Source organism: Anoplophora glabripennis, unplaced genomic scaffold (assembly GCF_000390285.2).
Source record: "Anoplophora glabripennis isolate ALB-LARVAE unplaced genomic scaffold, Agla_2.0 scaffold799, whole genome shotgun sequence".
Taxonomy (NCBI): domain Eukaryota; kingdom Metazoa; phylum Arthropoda; class Insecta; order Coleoptera; family Cerambycidae; genus Anoplophora; species Anoplophora glabripennis.
This window is the reverse complement of record NW_019416896.1, coordinates 57026-77915: the sequence shown is the minus strand read 5'-3', so window position 1 is coordinate 77915 and position 20890 is coordinate 57026. Positions and strand designations below refer to the sequence as shown.

The following is a 20890-nucleotide window of genomic DNA, read 5'->3' as shown; positions in this document are numbered from 1 at the left end:
AAAACAAAAAATATTATTTCTAACTCAAGATGAAATTATTTTCTTCATTCGTAAACTTGGCTCATGCGACGCTAAAGCGGCTAGTGGACAATTCGTTCGCAAAAAGTGACAAGGAAGTATTACTTGTTACAAAATTCTAGTAATTTGTTAGAAAAAAATAAATAAGGCTGTAAACTATAAGATGTATGTCTAATCTTTAAGTGTCATTTATGTCCACTGGTACGAAAAATTTATTTATTTTAGTAATAATTTATTTCAGAAATTCTTAAAAACCTAAGAGAATCCCAAAAAATCGGAAAGAGTTAACCATTATTAGCTGCAGGATTGAAGAGAACCTGGAAAACTCTCATCGAATCGAATCTCAGTTGATATCGCACTTATATTATAAAATGAAATAATATTTTTTTAAACAATAATTTTAATCAAAGCACTTAAACCATAAACTGTTGGAGTAGTATAATGCAGCTTTTGTACTGTCAATTTTAAACAGAAAAATTACCATAAAAATACAATATCGAATCAGGTAAAAAAATTTATCTCGATAATAATAACAAGATTGTTCTAATTTTTTTATTATTCTTACTGCATTTACGTTGGAACTCGCCAAAAATGAACATAATTGGGAAAATTATATTACTGGCTCTATTGGCTTAGTGTACCTATTTTGAAGAATTACAATAACATTTATGTTACTGAATGTAAGTCTATACAGGGGATTAAGATCTTACCCAAAAAAATTTTTTGAATCTATAAGGGACTCTTACAAATACAATTTTGTAAAAAAAAATGATTTGAAAATGTACCTTTGCACGGCACTGGAAACTGGTCCAATGTAAAACCTCACCTTACGCAAGGCAAAGCATGCAGTCGGCGATCGGCACGGCGGAAAAGTGTAATAAAAAATTAATGAGCAAAAAATTTAAAGAATATAAATAAAATTTTATAACACCTATTTTATATCAGCAAATTCAACTGCTTTTGCCTCTATTGTTATTTTGTGGTTTTAATTAATAAAATAATTTGAAATACCTGATGTTACAACAACTGTTCGAACTTTTTGTCCACCGACTTGTAAATACATTTGGGTCCGTCTTACCCATTTTCTACGAACTGACACAAATGGTACCTTGCTTCGCCATATATTAAAACGATATCCATCAACTCCGAATTGCTATACACATAAGCCATTTTTGACACTTGCAAAACTATTGTAAACACTATCGCAAAATGTTAATACTAAAATCGGATGTTGGATGTCAATAATCGGAATTGCCTGGGGCCACGTGTAGAGAGAGCGCACAACGCGAATGACGCTAGAGACTACAGCAGCCCAGCAATGTAAGGGTTGGAAATATTACAACTTCAATATTTTTTTTTTTCGGAAACTGTAAGGATTTTACAAATTTTGTTATTTCATGACACACAGTTTTCACAGTTTTCATGACGCATCTATTCCCATTTTTTTTTGATATGTTGTAAATCACCCTGTATTTATTATTAAAAATGGTACTGGAGAAGATTATTATTAAGTTTATGCAGCTTCATTCATTCTTAATAAGATGATTGATTTCAATTTCATTAGGAAATTCTTATAGAATATAACTTAATATTCTCATACTACATAGCAAATCTTAAAAAAAAACAAATTAGGTACATACTTTCTTTGTAGGAAAAATTAATTTTCCTCGAATATATTTTAAAAAGGAAACATATTTATGGTATCTCTTAAAATGTAGGATGCTTGAAAATATGTTTATGAAATAATATTAATTTATATGAAAAGCCACTTTTTATACAAACTTAATTTAAATAACTGTATCTACTTTTTTAACTTAAATTTTTTTTTTAAATTATATAAAAATCACATAAATACATTTTAACGAAAGTTATATCATTTGCAAATGGTTGCTTTTTACTACGTTGCGTTGCATTGAAATTAATTTTGAATATTTTGATATCCATTGTAAGAATGTTTTAAATATTGAAGAATTTCAAACCGCGTAATCATACGGAAGAAGTGGAATAAGGTCGGAGATTATCGGATAATTTTTTACTAAACCTAATAAATAATACCTGTTTGGAAAAAGAATATCAACTGTCCATGTCAAGCGAGCTTTAGAAACTCCGCCAATTTGCGCTGTTAATTAATACAATTACAATTGAGCAAATTTTCGCCTTGTTATTTTGTAATGTTATTTAATTTGTTATTGAATTTTTAGTTAACTACAGGTCATTTGAGATATTCACCACGAAAGTATTAGCAAAATATTTATTAGCGTCTGCACTGCCATTTTTTATTGGAATTTTTGTTACAAATGGAACCTCATGTCCTATATCAACTGGGCAAATATACTTTGTGCTTTTTCCCTCGAATTGTTTTAACTACAAATCTCAATAATTTGCAAATAATTAAAATATCTTGTCTCTGTAGGAGATTGTTGTATTCCAAGCTGTGAGCGGATTTCAAATTTTTGCTCAACTTTCTAATCGGAACCACGAGGCCATCTCCACCTACTCTTTCTATACAGGGCCAATCCCAGTCAAAATAGGAACCCATGTCCCAGAGGCCCCAATTTCCGCCGAAGTTCTTTACAAAGCTCTCGACTGCCCGCAAACTCTAAAACCGCAACAGACAGCACTACCAAAGGCTAATTGCTGTCAGCAGAGCAGACGCGCTGCATACATAGAAAATTCAACTCAGTTTCCAATTTCGGAAAATAAAAACTCTGAAAAATGCGAAATTCGAACAAAGGAACTGCAATACAAATAGTCCGGTCAAATTAGTCATAAAAATAGTGGTCAAATAACGAAAATTCCGACAGAGCTAAATTTTGGTGGAGACCTTGGGTACATTAGAAATAAAGTGTCAGAAGTCCCCACCGATCCCATGTGTGCTAAAAAAGTTATTCGGGGTCAAATGTCAAAAGTTGAGGTTTTTTAGATTTTTTTTCAAAAACGGTAAGTTTTATCAAAAAAGTAGCTCTGACAAAAATTATAAATCTGAAAATTATCTACAAAAATGGTCCTTATACTTTTTTTTTAAGAACCACCATTCCTGAGATATCGCGATTCTAAAAGTTGAAGGAGTCACGTTCTACATGATATGCACATATATGCCCCGTATATACATAGTCAGGCACATAATGCAAGTAAAAATGCCTATTTGTGTCTCTTGTATGTATAAACTATACTATTATGAGAATATACACTCAAAAGAAACTCAGTCCCTTTGTCAAAATGACGCAGATGTCCTTATAATTGAAACAGCAATAGAACAATTTAATGCAACAAATACAACTATTGTAGTTGGTGAAGATGTTGACTTATTAATACTACTCACTGCTCCAATTGATAAAATTATATACTTTTTAAAACCTGGAAAGGTTCAACAGCGAACAGAAATATATTCTTCAAAGTTTATCTGGTTATCCAAAATGCCAAAACCATATCTTATTTTTACATGCGATAACCGGCTGCGATACTACATCAGCAATGTTCAGAATGGGTAAAACATCAGTATTAAAATTATTTGGAAATAAAGATTTGATTGATTGCAGAAATTGATTCTTCACCTCAAACAATAATCACGAAAGGAATTCGCTTTCTCCTTGCTGTTAAGGAGCTCCAAAAAATATTGATTGTATGGATAAGATATTTAACTTCTGTAAAAAATACACGAAACAAGAAACAAGTACAACTATCTTGTCTTCCTCCAACATTGGCTTCTGCTAATCAACACTTGTATCGAGTATACTATCAAGTTCAGACATAACTAGGCAATCAACTGAACCCAGAAGACTGGGGTTGGAAATTAACAGATAATACTGGAACCAATTAAATCTTTACTTCCACCCACTCTGGAAAAACTCCTAAACACTATTTTTTGCAATTGCAAAAAAGGTTGTAGTGCTAAATGTGGCTGTAGTAGAGTTACTTTATTCTCCAGCGTGTACTAATTGCCAAAGCCAGTCTTGCTCAAATGTTCAATTGAATACAACAGACGAAGATTCATGTGATTTCGGTGAAGAGACAGCTGATTCATCTTCATTTGATCAATTTATGAACATCCGGCAAGAAGAAGAGGAAGAAGAAGAAGAAATCTAAGCAGATATGCCTGTTGAAGCCGATTTTGAAGAGCATGAATTAGATTAAAATATCAAAAGAAATCAGAACTACAGTTAAAGTCAATAACCAATATCAATATCAATAATCATCATACAGTTAAAAGAGTCCCTGAAAATTCCGTCATAACAGTTCGTGGAGTAGGCCTACCGGAGAAACCACGTTAAAAAAACGTATCAAAGTACACTACCTCATAGGTGGTGTGGAAATGTGTGCATATCATGTAGAACGTGACTCCTTCAACTATTAGAATCGCGATATCTCAGGAATGGTGATTCTTAAAAAAAAGTATAAGGACCATTTTTGTAGATAATTTTAAGATCTATAATTTTTGTCAGGGCTACTTTTTTGATAAAACTTACCGTTTTCGAAAAAAAAATCCAAAAAACCTCAAATTTTAACCTTTGACCGCGAATAACCTTTTAGTACACATGGGATCGATACCCAAGGTCTCCACCAGAATTTATCTCTGTCGGAATTTTCGTTATTTGAAATGTCTATTTTGACCGGGTTAAAAATCACAGTAATAATTCAAAGTTGGGAATAATCTAGAGAGTTTATTTGTCCAAACCTAAGGCGGACTACGTTACAGAACCTCTGCTTGATAGGTCATATCAAGGAACGGGATCGAACCCTGGTATCTTGCAGTTCATTAATCAGGAACGAACCCTGGCATCGTATAAAGCTTCTACAGATCATAAATTTTAAGTTATTTTATTGCAAATACATATTTTATTAATAAATCAGAAAATTTTATTCAAAACTTTATAAAAGTTTTTCACAAATTTTTGCAAACACACTACTTCTGGTCTAGATCTCAGTTCTAGCGCATTGTCCAATCTTGCGGTGAAGATCCCAGTGGATATAATAAACTCCACAAATTATAGGTAATTATTCCGAGGGTGTACCGGAGTGGAAGAAGGCAACAAAACAAATTAGATGTTTACCCACGTTTCTAGGAATCTACCTCGCCTCGATGGAGAGCAATCAGCTAAACATGAGATTGGCGAGCCTGCGGTAGGTGTCTGAATATCCCGTTTGCCCCTTGACCAATGCCATACATGGGGATTTCGATAAAAATGCGCCATTCTACCGATATTAGGGATGATAATTCCAGATTTAATGATGGATGATGGAGTATTACGACAATATGTAATACAGAGATTGATGCATGGACCGGTTAAGTCCATTTTCTGAGTTATCTTGCAAATAGTGAAAAAACTTAGTTTCACATTAATGTTACGAAGTTTATATAACAGCTTACACCAACATTTTATTTATAGCTCTCAATAGAATGTATCGACAATGGCAAGTAGTTTTAGAGTTACCATTCAATACAATCCTTTACATAATATACTCACGCACTTGTCTCGATGTTTTAACTAGTATGTATTATAATTAATAAATCTATGAAATTATAGGCTGCCAAGTGATTTGTAATAGTTATACTAGTAAAAAAATAAAATAATATCCGGTATTCACTAACTTTTCTATTTTTATCAAATAAAACTTTGTAAAGGTGTATTCAATATGGAGCAATCGATTCAAGCGCAAACTCACATTATTAAGGTAGCGAGGATATTTATTTGTCAAACAATAGTAAATGCTCTTTGAGGAAAAGGCTATTGCAATAAAGTGTATATCGGTTCTCTTTTTGATGTATTTCATCGGCTCATTTCTTTGTATCTATTCAGTAAGTAAACGATTATTACCAGCCAATTTAACAATTTTCCGTTTTTAAACGTTTTTATTACTTCAGAACTTTAATGTTTTTGTTTGATTGGTTATTTTTGTTATATACAGTGCGTCCCAGAAGTAACGCAAAAAATTCGTATTTTACTTTGTGTTGAGTTTTCACAAAAACACTAAAACCCGTCAATTAGTAAATAGGAATTGTCGTTTTGTCACGTTGGTTAAACCTTTTTTCATAAACCTATGACGTCATCGAAATTTTTTTTAAATAGCACTACCTAATTTTTTAAGCATAAATGGATAGCCCTTTTGAAAGGAAATGCGTCGATATAGGGTTTGGCCTACTTTACTTTGACAGGTGCGAAAAAAGCCAACGATTGGAATGGGCATGGTTTGAATTAATAACAAAAGTAGGTATCACAAACTTATGAGCGAACAGTGCTATAGCAAAAAATGTGTTTTGGTTGATTGTAGGTACATGTTTTTATGTAGATTTGGTAGGTACACCCGATCATAGCGGTGTAACGAAGTAATTTTCCAACACCCCACATTTGTGTTCTTTTTATTTTATTAATAAATATGATTTACCGCACCGTCATTATTTTTGGCATTTCAAACGCCGTCCGTCACCGCACAGCGTCAAGCCGATGGCCTGAAAATTCACACCGCTTACGTCAGTCTTCGACCTGCCAGCGAAGGAAGCAGTCGTGCCGATCTCCAGCCTGCCGTCTAGCCAGCGATACGTCATCGCCTGAGTAAGAATTTTACAAGTCCCGCTTAGGAGAACTACGCAGCCGCTGCCGAAACGTCACCAGGACTTAGGAATTAAGCCACCGTCAGAGAAAAAGTTCACCACGAGGCATCGTAGAGTCCAGTTGAGCCGTCAGCCGTTCCAAGTAAGACCTACGTCACCAGTAAGAAATTGGTAAGAATTTCACTAAATCCTGCCTGAGGAAAACTGCGCAGCCGCCAGGATCCGCCGTACGAATACAGCAAACAAGCTGCCGTCCGAGATTCAGTTCCTCACGAGCCACCGAAGCGACCAGTCGAGCCTGAGAACAACTCCAGCAAGCCGAGACGTCACCGCGGGAAGTAGGTAAAATTTTACAAGTCCAGCCTGACAGCACCGCGCAGCCGCCCGTTCCCAGACAAGGAACTTAGGAAAGAAGCTGAATTTGGAAATTCAGTTCCCTGCTAGCCGCCGTCGCAACCAGTCGAGCCGTTCCAGCACCAACTACGTCACCAATAGGAATTGGTGAGATTCTGCTAAGTCCAGCCTGGCAGAACCGCGCAGCCGCCAGAAACCACTCCATCTCCTGTCATCACCAGAGGCCGTCCAATCCGACCATCAAGGAAGTAAGTTAGGTTCCGCGCATCTCCAACGCGCAAGTCTCTTGAGGTGACAAGAGACCTGGCGAGGTATTTGCACTGCAGAATTAGTAGTGATGGGCATAATCGACCAATTTTGATAATCGAGTTATCGGTAATCGAGTACTTCTAATAATCGAGTGATCACTCGAGATACGAGATATTGGTCGTTTTCATCCCAGCGGCGCACAAATATGTTTGTATTAGTCATATATTACTTATAAGTGTAGCTAAAAAAAAAAAGCTCACACACTTCAAAACCTAACCACTTTTTCGTTTTATTCTAAAAAAAGGTTACGCAATCAGTGACTATTTGCAGTATGCACCAACATTTTGGGGTGCAACCGTAGGGTAATAATCACTCGAGTGGTGGGAGTAAACATCTCGAGATATCTCGAGTGATCTCAATAATCGAGTACCACTCGATTTTTCACTCGAAATCTCCCATCACTAAGAATTAGTTCCGTTCTACCGCTCCTACAGTACAGACGTGTCGAGGGAAGGAAGTAAGTTAAAGGTTTAGGGAGTATAGGTAAAAGACTTGGCTACTGTCCGTTTGTACTAATCATACTTTGTATTTCCAGGTATCCGTCCGTACGACTCCGTGGCTGGGTGCACTGTTGCAGTTATCCGGTGTACTTAGCCCCGCTGCGCGTTCGAGTCATAGAGTGTCGCTCCCCCCTCCTATCCGCTCTATGAGTCGAAACGCAGGTCGTCATTAACCATACTGTTCTTCGTCCGTCCGACTCCGTGGTTGGGTGCACTGTTGCCATTATCCGGTGTACTTGACCCCGCTGCGCGTTCAGGTCATAGGGTGTTGCTTCCCCCCCCCAGCCGCTCTATGAGTTGAAACGCAGGTCGGCGCTAATGATTTTTGTCTGTTTCAGCCTGCCAGCCACATACCAGTGCCAAGGAAACCTATTATTCTCTAATTGTATTTCTGTTTATTTTAGAGATAGTAGCCAAGCCTGTAGTGTATATATAGCCTTTGGCTCTTGCTAGCTTTGTTGCTTCCTCACCCCGCCCCCTGTTATCTGCACGCCGTCATATTCACGCTTGTTTTACTAGTGCCGCTAATTCTGTATACATTGCTTTCGTCAGGTCACCGTTTAACACCGCGCCGTTATTTCACCATTCTTCGTAGTAACCCCCTGTATATAACCATAGCCATTTGCCACCGTTTAGCAATAGATGTAGAGTAACATAGTGTAAATAGGTAGAATTGGACTAAATAAATGTAAATATATACCAACTGTGTGACTTTTATTCCTATGTGAAGTCTAACTCTCTCTCGACCCTCTGGACATACCGTGTCTTCACTGCAGCCGCCCGCGTAGTGGTGTTTCTGCACTTTAAACAGAAACTGGCGCCCGAGGAAACTACCGCCGCTTAGGCGTCATAGTGACGAACGACGAAAATACCAACCAAGCCCGTCACAGCGGCTATGTAGGTATTGTTTTGAAGACGACAGTTAGCGAATGCAATAGTGCCTCATATCATGTATGGTTGGATACGGAGATAGGATCCGTAGTTATGATGAAGTATGTCATTTATTCAAGGCCAAGTATCCAGAACAACCAATAACTTCGTCTACGGTATGCACATTAGTACGCAACTTTGAAGACGCTGGACATGTTAGAGATCTGTCTAGATCTGGAAGGTTAACGACAGTGATAGAAAATGATAGGCAAAATGTTATTTTTAGCTGTCACTGAAAATCCACACACTGCCGTTCGTCGTATCGCCGAAAACGCCAACATATCAATACATAAAAACGTACCTACAATCAACCAAAACACAAAACATCTACAAATTTCCATTTTTTGCCGTGGCACTGTTCTCGCAGCAGATTATGATACCTACTTTTGTTGTTATTTTAAACCATGTCCATTCCAGTCATTGGCTTTTTTTCGCTCCTGTTAAAGTAAAGTAGGCCAAACCCTANGCATCAGTTTATGATACCTACTTTTGTTGTTATTTTAAACCATGTCCATTCCAGTCATTGGCTTTTTTTCGCTCCTGTTAAAGTAAAGTAGGCCAAACCCTATATCGACGTATTTCCCTTCAAAAGGACTATCCATTTATGCTTAAAAAATTAGGTAGTGCTATTTAAAAAAAATGTCGATGACGTCATAGGTTTATGAAACATAGCGCAAAAAAGGTTTAAACAACGTGACAAAATGACAATTCCTATTTACTAATTGACATAATAAAATACGAATTTTTTGCGTTACTTCTGGGACACACTGTATATAATAGGAACTCAATTTAAATATACAAACCCCTTTTGCCAAAAGTATCAGGATTTTTAAATTTAGTTTTGTCTTTTGTCAGGGCTACCACACCGAGAAAGTAAATAATTTTTCTCGAATATACAACATATATCACAATATTTATTCTTTTCTTACTTATTGTTGCAAATTTTTCAAATTTTTCCCTTTCTAATTATTATAGTCCCTAAAGGTGACCCAGAACTAATGGTCGTCATTACAAGAAAACCAAAAGAGGAAATAGAAAACCGCAAGTGGGAATCTTTATGGCATGATGATATAAATACTTAAAACTCCATCGTGGTAAGTTTACCAGGCCTTTAATGTCATTGGATTTATTTTCCCTACTTCACAGATAATATCATTATCAATAATATTATCAATTAAATCATATTAAAGTTTTTTTTCTCAACACCTTTTATTTAAAAACATTTCGAGGTCTCTATCAGGCTATTAAATTAATTAAATCATATTTAGTTGAGAAAATGAAGAAATTTTACTTAATTCAGTTCATTCATTCATAATTCATGAATATTTTAAAATATATTATTTACTGTGTAATCGTAGCAGTTGCAATAACACTTGTTTATGAATAAATATTCCGCCACTAAAAGTATATTCATATAATCACGCAGGGAATTCACAAACGAGTAAGGCGAGCTAAGATATGAGCCAAAAAGGGTAAACAAAACAATACTGACTCGATCGATATAAGTTTGCACTCGTGAAGCTATAAATTTGCTAAGAATAGGTAGGTAGGTAATTAAACTCCTGTTCAAAATTAACGCACCTAAATTATAAATTTACCGAAATTTTGTTACTACTTTTTTTCGCAACCTGGAGTCCAATGTCAACGATTTTTTTTGCATTGTAGGTTTATTTCTTGACAATGTCACTATACTTCTTGTTTTTGATAAAACGTTAATTTTCGGTTTATACCGGGCGTAATAAAAATAATGTGTTTTTTTTTCGTAAATTTGTAACACCATGTGGGGTATACCAATAACTCTAACATATCGCAATTGAAATCAAATTGTAGCCCCATCTTTCCTTAACATTTTGTTTTTTTATTCACTTTATTATCTCTATTATTAAAGGAGATCCGCCGCCTTTTTCAATTTTATGCATGATTAACAATGTAAATTTAAAATGAAACAAGTTTATTCAGTAATCGCTCGCCGCCTCTGGATCGTATAACTGCCTGCATTCGTCGTGGTAAACTTCTTATTAGCTGCTGAATAGGTACTTTCCTAAGGAATATTTTCCCATTCCAAAAGAACAGCGTTTTCCAGCCCTTGAAGATTTTGCGGTGCGAGTAAATGACGTCTAACAGATTTTTTTAGAGCATCTCAAAGATGCTCTATAGGATCCCACATTTCGTATACATTTCATTTTCATATTACAACATGAAAAATTACTATTTACGAATATTTAACTCCTTTTCTAACGTTGCGTTTTAGAACATGAAATATATGAAACTTTTTGACTATTTTTAGAGTATTTTCCGCCAATAAAAATTTTACGCTTTTTCCTTTGTATATCACCTTGTATATCAAATATTCTCTCGTGTTCCGTACATAATATATTACAATATATTATCCTAGTAGATATTTCTTCTGGGTATATTTAATAAACTAAACATGTTTGTTCAAAATTGACAATTGAAACGAGCAAATATAAATGATAAGTTTGACCTATCACCCTCGCTCTTAGCTGGTTTAACGTTATTTTTACGATAACTTAGTACCAAATAGGTTCGCTAAATAAAATGTTTGTTGCGAGAATAGCGCTTTTGTTTATAATTTGTATTTGGGTTCGTTTAACTTCGCAGGTAAGATAAATATTTTAATGTTTCTAGCAGAATTGCTGCTTAAATAAATATAATACCTATATCAAAATTATTTTAAATTGCTTGTTATGTTTATAATACGGTTACGGTAATTACTACTAAATACACTGCAACATTCAAAATTTTATATATTTTACATTTTGCGTACGAATTGTATTGTATTTCTTCTAAATAAACAATATGTTACCTATATCATTTTAAATAGAACTCCTTGTATCTTTCTATCATTATTTTGAAATCTCCCTTAAATTTTAGGTCAAATATGTTGTGTCTAATACTTTTGTGAATGCAATCAGTAAAATATAAATAATTTATAATCTCTTCATAAATAGCTTTGAAATTAAATTATAAAGGAATAACACTACACATTTTGCCTTGATTACTATCATACAATATGAATATTCTTAAAATTCAGGATCATTCAAATTTCTGGTACTTACTCTGAAACACATTTTTTTAATTATCATTAAACTGTTCTTCATTATCCTTCCTTAATCAAATATAGAAAAAATTGTGCAAATCCAATGTGCATAAAAAAAGTATATTTATACACTAATTGTGAAAAGGGATGATAATATGCAAGGTGGTACAACATCTCACAAAATTGTACAGATACTTCTCAATACAAATAAGAAATAAAATAATAGGACAATATTTCAACTCTCTACAGGGTTATTCGGAACTTATATTAAACAAAATTAATAGGTGTAAAACTGGTACAAATAAATAAAGGACTTGAAAGAAAATTAAAAAAAAAACATTTACCAATTAAGACAAGAACTAGCACTAGCTCAGTAAAAAAGCGGAAGTGTTGACTTGGTGCACTTACTCAAAACTTGACAATGTTGTTTTTCAATAAACAATTTGTAAATTAGCTGTAGCGACATCGATTAAAAAAAATTAGAACCATAAAATGGAACTAATTAACTAAGAAATGCAAAAAGCGGCTGTCAAAAATTTCTTTAATTGATTCGTAAGATATGTCATTGGGAGTTTTTGTCTGAATTTAGCAATATTGATTCTGCTGTAGACGAATTTTATTGCAAGTTATACAAAATATGTGACGATAATGTGCCACTGTATAAAACATTTAAACATAAGTACCCTTCGTGGTTTAACTCGGATATCATAAAAAACATAAAAACTAAGGTAAAATTTTTCAATAAGTATAAAAAGACAAAGAGAGATTTCTTTCTCCAAGAATATAAACGAGTGCGAGCATTAATTAAGAGTCAAATAAATACTGCTTATTTTAACTATATAGAAAAACTTCAATCATCTATATCTGAAAATCCCCGATATTTTTGGTCTTATGTACAATCTAGAATGGGGAACTCAAGGATACCAGGGGAAGTCTCATATAACAATCGGTACTATAATACACAGTCTGATATTGTAAATGCTTTTTCTGAGTTTTTTAGTAGTGTCTTTTTGAAATCGGATGATGACGTGTTGAATTATTCTTCTATTTCTTGCTGCAATAACATTGTTTTAGATGCATTTACAGAAACTGAGGTATTTGTTGCTATTAAGAAATTAAAAAACAAAATGACGTCTGGGGCTGATAATATTCCTTCCTTTATTGTGAAGGATTGTGCTGCAATTTTAGCCCGCCCCTTATGTAGACTATTTAATCTAGCTTTAAAAACTAGAACATTTCCAAATTGCTGGAAGGAGGCCAGAGTTTGTCCTGTATTTAAAAATGGAGACAAGTCTAAAGTTGAAAATCTATAGACCGATATCAATTATTTCTAATTTTTCCAAGGTCTTCGAAATGGTTCTGTATAATCGTATCTATCTTTCTGTCCATAACCTAATTTCTCCATACCAGCATGGATTTGTTAATGGTAGGTCAACTGTTACCAATTTAGCTATCTTTGCTGAATATGTCACCCAAGTTTTAGATAATAGAGGACAGGTAGATGTGCTGTATACAGACTTTTCGAAGTCTTTTGATAGGATAGATCACAAGGTTTTACTTTATAAACTTGCAATCTTTGGTTTTTCTAACGATTTTATAGATTTTATTAAGTCCTACTTATACAAGAGAATGCAATATGTTAGTTACAATGGTTTTGATTCTAACTCTTATGTAGCAACCTCTGGAGTACCTCAGGGTTCTACACTTGGTCCGTTACTGTTTGTTTTGTTCATTAATGATATAAGTGAAGTAATTAGCTGTCGTAAGTTATTGTATGCAAATGATTTAAAAATATTTTCATCCGTAACTAGTCTTGAAGATTGTAATAATTTGCAGAGAGAACTTGACAATATACAATCCTGGTGTGTTGAAAATAGATTACATCTTAACCCAGCCAAATGCAAAATCTTGAGTTTTTCCAGAAAGTTGTCTGTCCATAAATTTAATTATAGTATTGATAATATTGTATTATCCCGGTGTGAGTCTTGCAAGGATTTGGGTGTATTGTTTGACGCAAAATTTTCTTTTACTGATCATGTAGTCCTTAAAACAAATGAAGCGTAAAAATTTTATGGATTTATATTAAGAAACTGTAAGCAATTCACAGACATAAATGCTATTAAAACTTTGTATTTTGCGTATGTACGTTCTAGATTGGAGTATGCAGTGCTTGTTTGGGATCCTTTTTATAATATACAAAAGACTCTTGTTGAACATGTTCAGAGGAAGTTTTTGAAGTATCTGGTATTTAAAGATGTTGGTGTTTACCCCGAGAGGGGTATAAGTTACAGTGTGTTAACTAGTCGATTTCATATTACCAGCTTAGAGACAAGAAGAATTTGTATTTCAGTATCTTTTTTTATATAAAATTTTACACAATCTGACTGCTCTGAATTACTTTCTGCTATAAATTTTTATGTGCCGAGACTAAATTCAAGAAATACGTTACCTTTAGATGTAATCCGGCTAGATCTAACATTTTACTGAGATCACCTGTGCACGTCATGTGTGGCAACTTTGATAGATTACAGCAACCATGTGACATTTTCTATTGTTCATTAAATAGCCTTACGAATTTAGTCGTTGAAGAGTATGGTAATTAGCTTTTAGTTGTATTTATCTTTATAATTTTAATATTAAATGTACTCACTATCATTTATTACAGTAGAATATTTGTATGCATTCAGATATATTTATATTTTTTGTCTATTTATATATTGTATTCATTGTTTTGTTTATAAATTGCCCTGTAAATGGATTTCTGTTGGGCATTAAAGCATGATTATTATAAGATCATACTGTGCTTATTTTTTGATCATGAATCCGTTCCTGTACTTTTTATATTAATTATGCTACTCGTATACTCTATGGTTACAACATATATTTTACTGACCCGCTCTATTGATCAATTCATGCGCCATTTAAAAAAAACATTAAATTACACTACACAATAATAATTAATCAACTAAATTAAACTAAACTACTTAATAATTTTAAAATGACTCCCAGATTTAATTAAAATCTATTCCTAACAGTTAAAACAAAAAATTGCACACCGCTTTATAACAACGTATATCAAATTACAAAAACTATATTTTTAAACACTTAGAGTAGGTACCCATTTTTGAATGTGAATTTTCATTACAAAAAAAGATGAAATAGACTAGATTCTATGAAATTAAACAATACAAAGTTTTAACAATTACTTTTATTTTTTTTTTTCAAGACTTTGAATGGATATTTGGAAGTCTGTGTCATAATTTCAGGAGGTTGTTTCGTAGTTCATTTTAGACTAAAAGGCTTAATGGATCGACAGTCTAGCATTACTAGTTTTGTTGCCGTTTAAAAAATATTTCTGGAAGATATTTGACAAGAAACTTAGTCAAATAATGTACCCAATAAATTAAATTAAAAATTTTAATGAACTGTTACAGGGAGGCGCAGTCCTAAGAAACCAAGAATTTCGACGCCACTGAGTATTTTGGAAATTTAACTTTTCGGAAAACTAGCCACTTTTGAGCTATTATTTTTTTGTTTAATAACTCATTAGTGTCAATATTTTGGTCTTACAATTCTGCGTCTTCTAATATATCCGCTACTAGCTAACGGGTTGATATACCATTTTTACCATTTTAGTGAATTTTTAATCTTTAATTAATTATTGGGTTATTAGTTCAAGTTTTATAAATCTAATGCAAACATCCTCGGGTCTTTTTTTATAACTTCGAAAACCAGTGATTTTAGATCCTTGAATTCTGATTGGTCTAAAATAGCCAAAGGAGGACTTTAGAAAACACTGTAATCCATATACAGAGCCTTCATAAATAATTACAGGCTACGTAATCAGTAATTTTGTTTGGAACAGTAATTTTATGTCCATCATGTTGGCAATTAAATTTTTGTAAAATTAAAACGGTAAGATCAAGATTATATTAAAACACAACATTCTGGTGATTGGTATAATTTTTCACGAGATTTTTATCAACCAATCAGCGATCGCGTAGACGCAACACTTTGCCATTGTTCATTGTAAACGAATCATTAAAATTGGTGGAGCCAAGATTTAGGGAGTTTTTGTTGACAGTACCAGTAGTGCAATATTGGGTGGCCTTATCTCGGATGTATATTTCTTTCAATTATTTAATGTATATAATATTAATTTATGTATTTGCTTTAAGGAGACTGTGAAAGTGACCTTATATTATGAAGCTTTATGTCCGTACTGTCACGAATTTATTCAGGATCAGTTATATCCGGGATACGAAACATTGGGAGATTCCTTACAACTAGATTTAGTTCCATACGGCGCAGCCAAGGTGAGTCTACTTTTATTATGAAGCAGTAATGATGATAATAATTTTATTAAACATGGATAATTATATTTTTACACCCTAAAACAATTCTTAAAACTTTTTTATTTTAAAATCTACAATTTAGGTAACGAATGTAACGAGAATTATTGGAAAGAATTAAATTGGGAATGTTTCATATGAAATTTATATACACGTGCCTCGTCTAAAAAGTCTTAGACTAGGTGGAAGTAGAAATAATGTTTCTTCAGCTTTCCTTAGAAAATAAAAAAAAAATGAAAAAAGATTGACAGCTAGCAAGTACAATTAAATGTTACTTATCTTTTGTGTGTTTTCTGATTTATTTTTGCCTAAGAACCTTTTGCTGATGAGGATATTGTGGGAGCTTCAACAACTATATAATTAGTTTACACTAGATATGTATACACATTATTGAGATATTGAAACTTATTATCATCATTGTACTGCTCACGATTTACAGTTATCAATGTTTTTCTACATTTTTTAATAAGATTGGTTAAATGCATCCTTTTCAAAAATCATTTCATTGTTTCATTCATTTGCTTCTTTCATTCACTTTCATCATACACAAAAGTAAATGGGATAAAGATCGCCACGTAAAATGAAACACACATTACAAGTTTCTTACGTGATTTGCCTTTTCAAAAAATGTAAATGTATTATCAATAAGGCTACATTCAAATAGACTTAATTCACTTTTCTGTCAAGTAGTTAAAGCTGATATAGTAGAAATATTTAAGTGTTTTTTATAAATATGAAACGGAAAGAATTGAAATTCTTATAATGATTGGTTGTGGATACAAAACCAAAACTCAAAGAGAAGTTTGTACTTTATTTAATAATAAATACACTAACCGGGAACCAGTTTCTCAATCCACAGTAAGCAAAATTTAAAAGAAGTTTAGAGAAATGGGTCATGTAAAGGACCTCCCTAAGTAGTAGGAAGCAAATACCAAAAATTAAGAAACTAGATGTTCTACTAGCATTAAAAGAACAGCCCCACACCAGTTAGCGGCAAGTAGCATTAGATAAAAATATTGATTATTCAACAGTTCTTAGAATGCTAAACAAAGGAAAGGTAGCATACTTACAAAGTTACCTTAGTTCAGAAGCTTTTGGAAGACGATTTTGGTAAACGAATTTTGTGAAATTTTAATGGAAAAATTTAACCGAAATCCGATTTTTCTAAAAATATTCCCTTATTTCTCTTGAAGCAACATTTCTCCCAAATGGTGGTGTAAACCGTCAAACTTGTCAGTATTGAACAACTAAAAATCGACATTGGATGCAGGAGTGTCACACTCAGTACCCAGGGAAAATGAATGTTTGGATCGGAATAATAGCTAATAAGATCACAGAACCATACTTTTTCGGAGTAACTTTAAATATCCTAGATATCTATAATTTCTGCAAGACGATTTACTTCCCGAATTGAATCGGCTATTTCCAAAAATAAATAATTTGTGGCTTCAGCAAGATGGTGCACCCCCACACTATGCCGTATTGATAAGCAACTACTTGGACAACGTGTTTCGAGATAGGTGGGATAGGGCGAAGAGGATCAATTGAATGGTCACCTATCTCTCCAGGTTTAATTCTTCTAGATTTCTTTTTATGAGGATCTTAAAAAGTAAAGTATACCAAGCTTGAGAATAGTTTACTACTCGTTTTTCTCACTGTATTATAACTGAGTGTCGTCAATTTGCAAATCCATTGTAATTTGAGTTAAAATTACATTTTTTGTTTTAATTTTATATTTTTTTGTCACTATACAAAATTCTATTACCTAAATTTATTGATATGGTTCATTAGAGAATTACAAGGCCTTTCAAAAGAGCTGCCACAGACCCACACTCAAAAAAAAAATAATTTCTTGCTGCAAGAGTATAATACTTGATTTTGATTTAATGTATACACTGTGTCCCAAAATGATGGAATAAAATTCGTATTTTTTTCCAGTTCAGATTTAAAAAAATCGCTGAAACAGGTCAATTAGTAAATAGAAATTGTCACTTTTCTGCAAAATTTTCTATTTCTTTGAGGCATGTTTGTCAGATCTATAACATTACCGACATTTTCTTTTAATAGGACGCTCTATATTTTATAGTATAAATAGCCCTTCTAAAGACGAATTCAGGGATATAAGGTTATACCTATTTTTTTGTCATAGTTGGCAAAAAATGGAGGACTTAAATGAAAACAACAATTTAGTACTACTATTTATTTTATTACATATTACAACATTTCGTGTTACGTTTCGAACTTCTTCTCTGATATCCTTCGATAGTGTCTGGTATGTTCACATACACTTTGCTTTTTAGATAACCCTACAAAAAAATCTAGTAGGGTTAAGTCAGGGGAGCGTGGTGGTCATTCAAACGGCCCTCTTCTGCCTATCCATCGATTTGAGAAAACTTCATTAAGGTAATTTCTTACATCGAGGTGAACATGTGGAGGGGCATCATCTTGTTGAAACCAGATGTCATCAGCAAGCATATCGTGCTCATTAGGATTAGGAAAAATTAATTCCAGTGCTGGAATCAGCTAAAATCGCCATAAATAGGGAAGCATATAGAATAAATAATATTTTTATTTGCAAAAGCTATTTGCTATTGTTGTTCAATAAAATATTGGAATTTAAAAAATTGTGAAAAAATATAAAATGTAAATTATTTCTTTTAACATACTTACTCGCAAGAATATCCCTAATTCTTCCATATTTATTATTTCTTCCATTTTGAAAAGCCACTAATAGTAAATTGCAAATCCACACCACAACACGTAATTTCTTAACACAGTATTGTGCTGAATACTGTTCGAACAATGGCTTCTTCTTCTCCAGCAATATGTGCGAGTCAGGTAGGACGACAGTCTACGGCGCGACGATACGAAACCTTTTTTATTAGGATTTGAAGGGAACAGCAGTTGTTTACGTGATTACGTAGTATCAAAAGCACTAATAAAAACTATATTATAGTTTATACGTTTACGTTTTATACTCAACACAAGAACAAGACAAATATACAGGGTGGGCCACCAGTAACACCTCGGTCGCTAGGGACCAAACGGCAAATGTTATCGAAACCTGTTTAGGTAGGTACGTGTAGATTGATTACGGCTACATCTTAAAAATATTTTGAAATATTCAGGGTACCCAGGAAAAGCGTACCATATCAAAGTTACGTATTTTTAAATGGAACACCTTGTATGCATTTTTGAGATCACCGTAAAAAATAGGTGAACTTTATTAAATGTTCTGCATACCTAGGACTTATTGTTTGTAAGATATTTCAATTTTAGTGAAAATGTAGGCTTAGCGTAAAAATTTAATATTAGCAATAAAAAAATAGTATTAAGGAAGCAGCTTTGGAGAGTGTATTTTAGATCCTTGATGTTATAAATTATTATATTTGTTGCCACTTAGCTAACTGCTGGATACTTTTCTCAACTTTAAACAGCAATAACTTGGTTATTTTAAATGGGACACCCAGTATATTTTTACTTTGGGAGTTAGGAAATTTAAAACTCTTTCGAACTGTGTTATAGGTTCCCTATACTTTATTGAATTGGTAAAGCAATATTCAAGAAAGTTTCCTAATAAAAAATATTATTTTTTATGCGGAATAATTATAAAAAGTTATTAATGTTGTATAAATATGTTTGTTGCACGTAACTGAATTAAATTTATCATTATGAACCACATGAAAACCATTTATTAAAGGAAATTTTAGTTTTAGAAGAAACAGAAAAATTTTAATAGATGTTGGAATTGATAATAACCATTCTCTTGAATACAGCATATTATTCTATCTTCAAATGATGTTTCATATTCCTTAGGATATCTGGGATGATTGTAGAAAATGCATCTCTAATCCTTCCCTTCATATCATCGCAAGTAGTAGGTGGAACACTGTGTACAAGATTTTTTATATAGCCCGAAACAAAGTAGTCCATTACGGTGAGGTCTGGACACCTAGGTGGCCACTGACATGCACCATTCCCACTTATCCATTTATTACTAAATTTTCGATTTAAATAATTTCTCACTGGATTTGAAAATCCTTATTTTTCTACTTATATTTAAAGAGACGTCATCAAGAAGAATCTAAACCAATTCAATAAAGACCTCGATGAAGACACGTGGATACATCTTACAAATAAATTCGATAAAAAACGAAACGGCACAAATATCTCCAATACCGTTAGAGACAGATATAAGGAATCTATATACAGTTTGAAAGAGTTTTAAATTTACTAATTTCTAAAGTAAAAATATACTGCGTGTCTCATTTAAAATAACCAAGTTATTGCTGTTTAAAATTGAGAAAAGTATTCAGTAGTTTTTTGAAAACCCTGTACAATACTAAGTGATGACAAATATAATAATTTATAACTACAAGGATCTAAGATACACTCTCGAAAGCTGCTTCTTTGAAATTATATTTTTATTGCAAATATTAAATTTCTACGCTAAGCCTGCATTTTCAGTAAAATTGAAATGTCTCACAAACAATAAGTCCTAGGTATGCAGAACCTTTAATAAAGTTCACCTATTTTTGTATGGAGATTTTAAAAATGCAGTAAAATACAGGGTGTTCCATTTAAAAATACATAACTTTGATCGTACGCTTTTCCTGTACATCCTATATTTCAAAATATTTTTAAAACGTAGCCGTAAGCAACCTACACGTACCCGCCTAAGCAGATTTCGATGACATTTGCCGTTTGGTCCCTAGCGACCAAGGAAACATAAGTTTGATTATAATGTGCTACATTTCTCTTGAGTAATTCTATTCTAATTAATACTAAATTTTAGATATATATATATATATATATA

At 33.0% G+C, this 20890-nt stretch overlaps 1 protein-coding gene across 1 annotated transcript in view; it reads left to right on the top strand.

Annotated features, from left to right (window-relative positions):
- The first annotated feature begins 11172 nt into the window (after positions 1-11172).
- The window catches only part of LOC108912102 (gamma-interferon-inducible lysosomal thiol reductase), a 29088-nt gene continuing 19370 nt past the window's right edge, over positions 11173-20890 (top strand). Inside the window, exons 1-2 of the mRNA XM_018717266.1 lie at positions 11173-11283; positions 15901-16038. Coding sequence (XP_018572782.1) covers positions 11221-11283; positions 15901-16038 — 201 coding nt within the window. The 5' untranslated portion in view covers positions 11173-11220. The remainder of the gene's footprint in view (positions 11284-15900; positions 16039-20890) is intronic.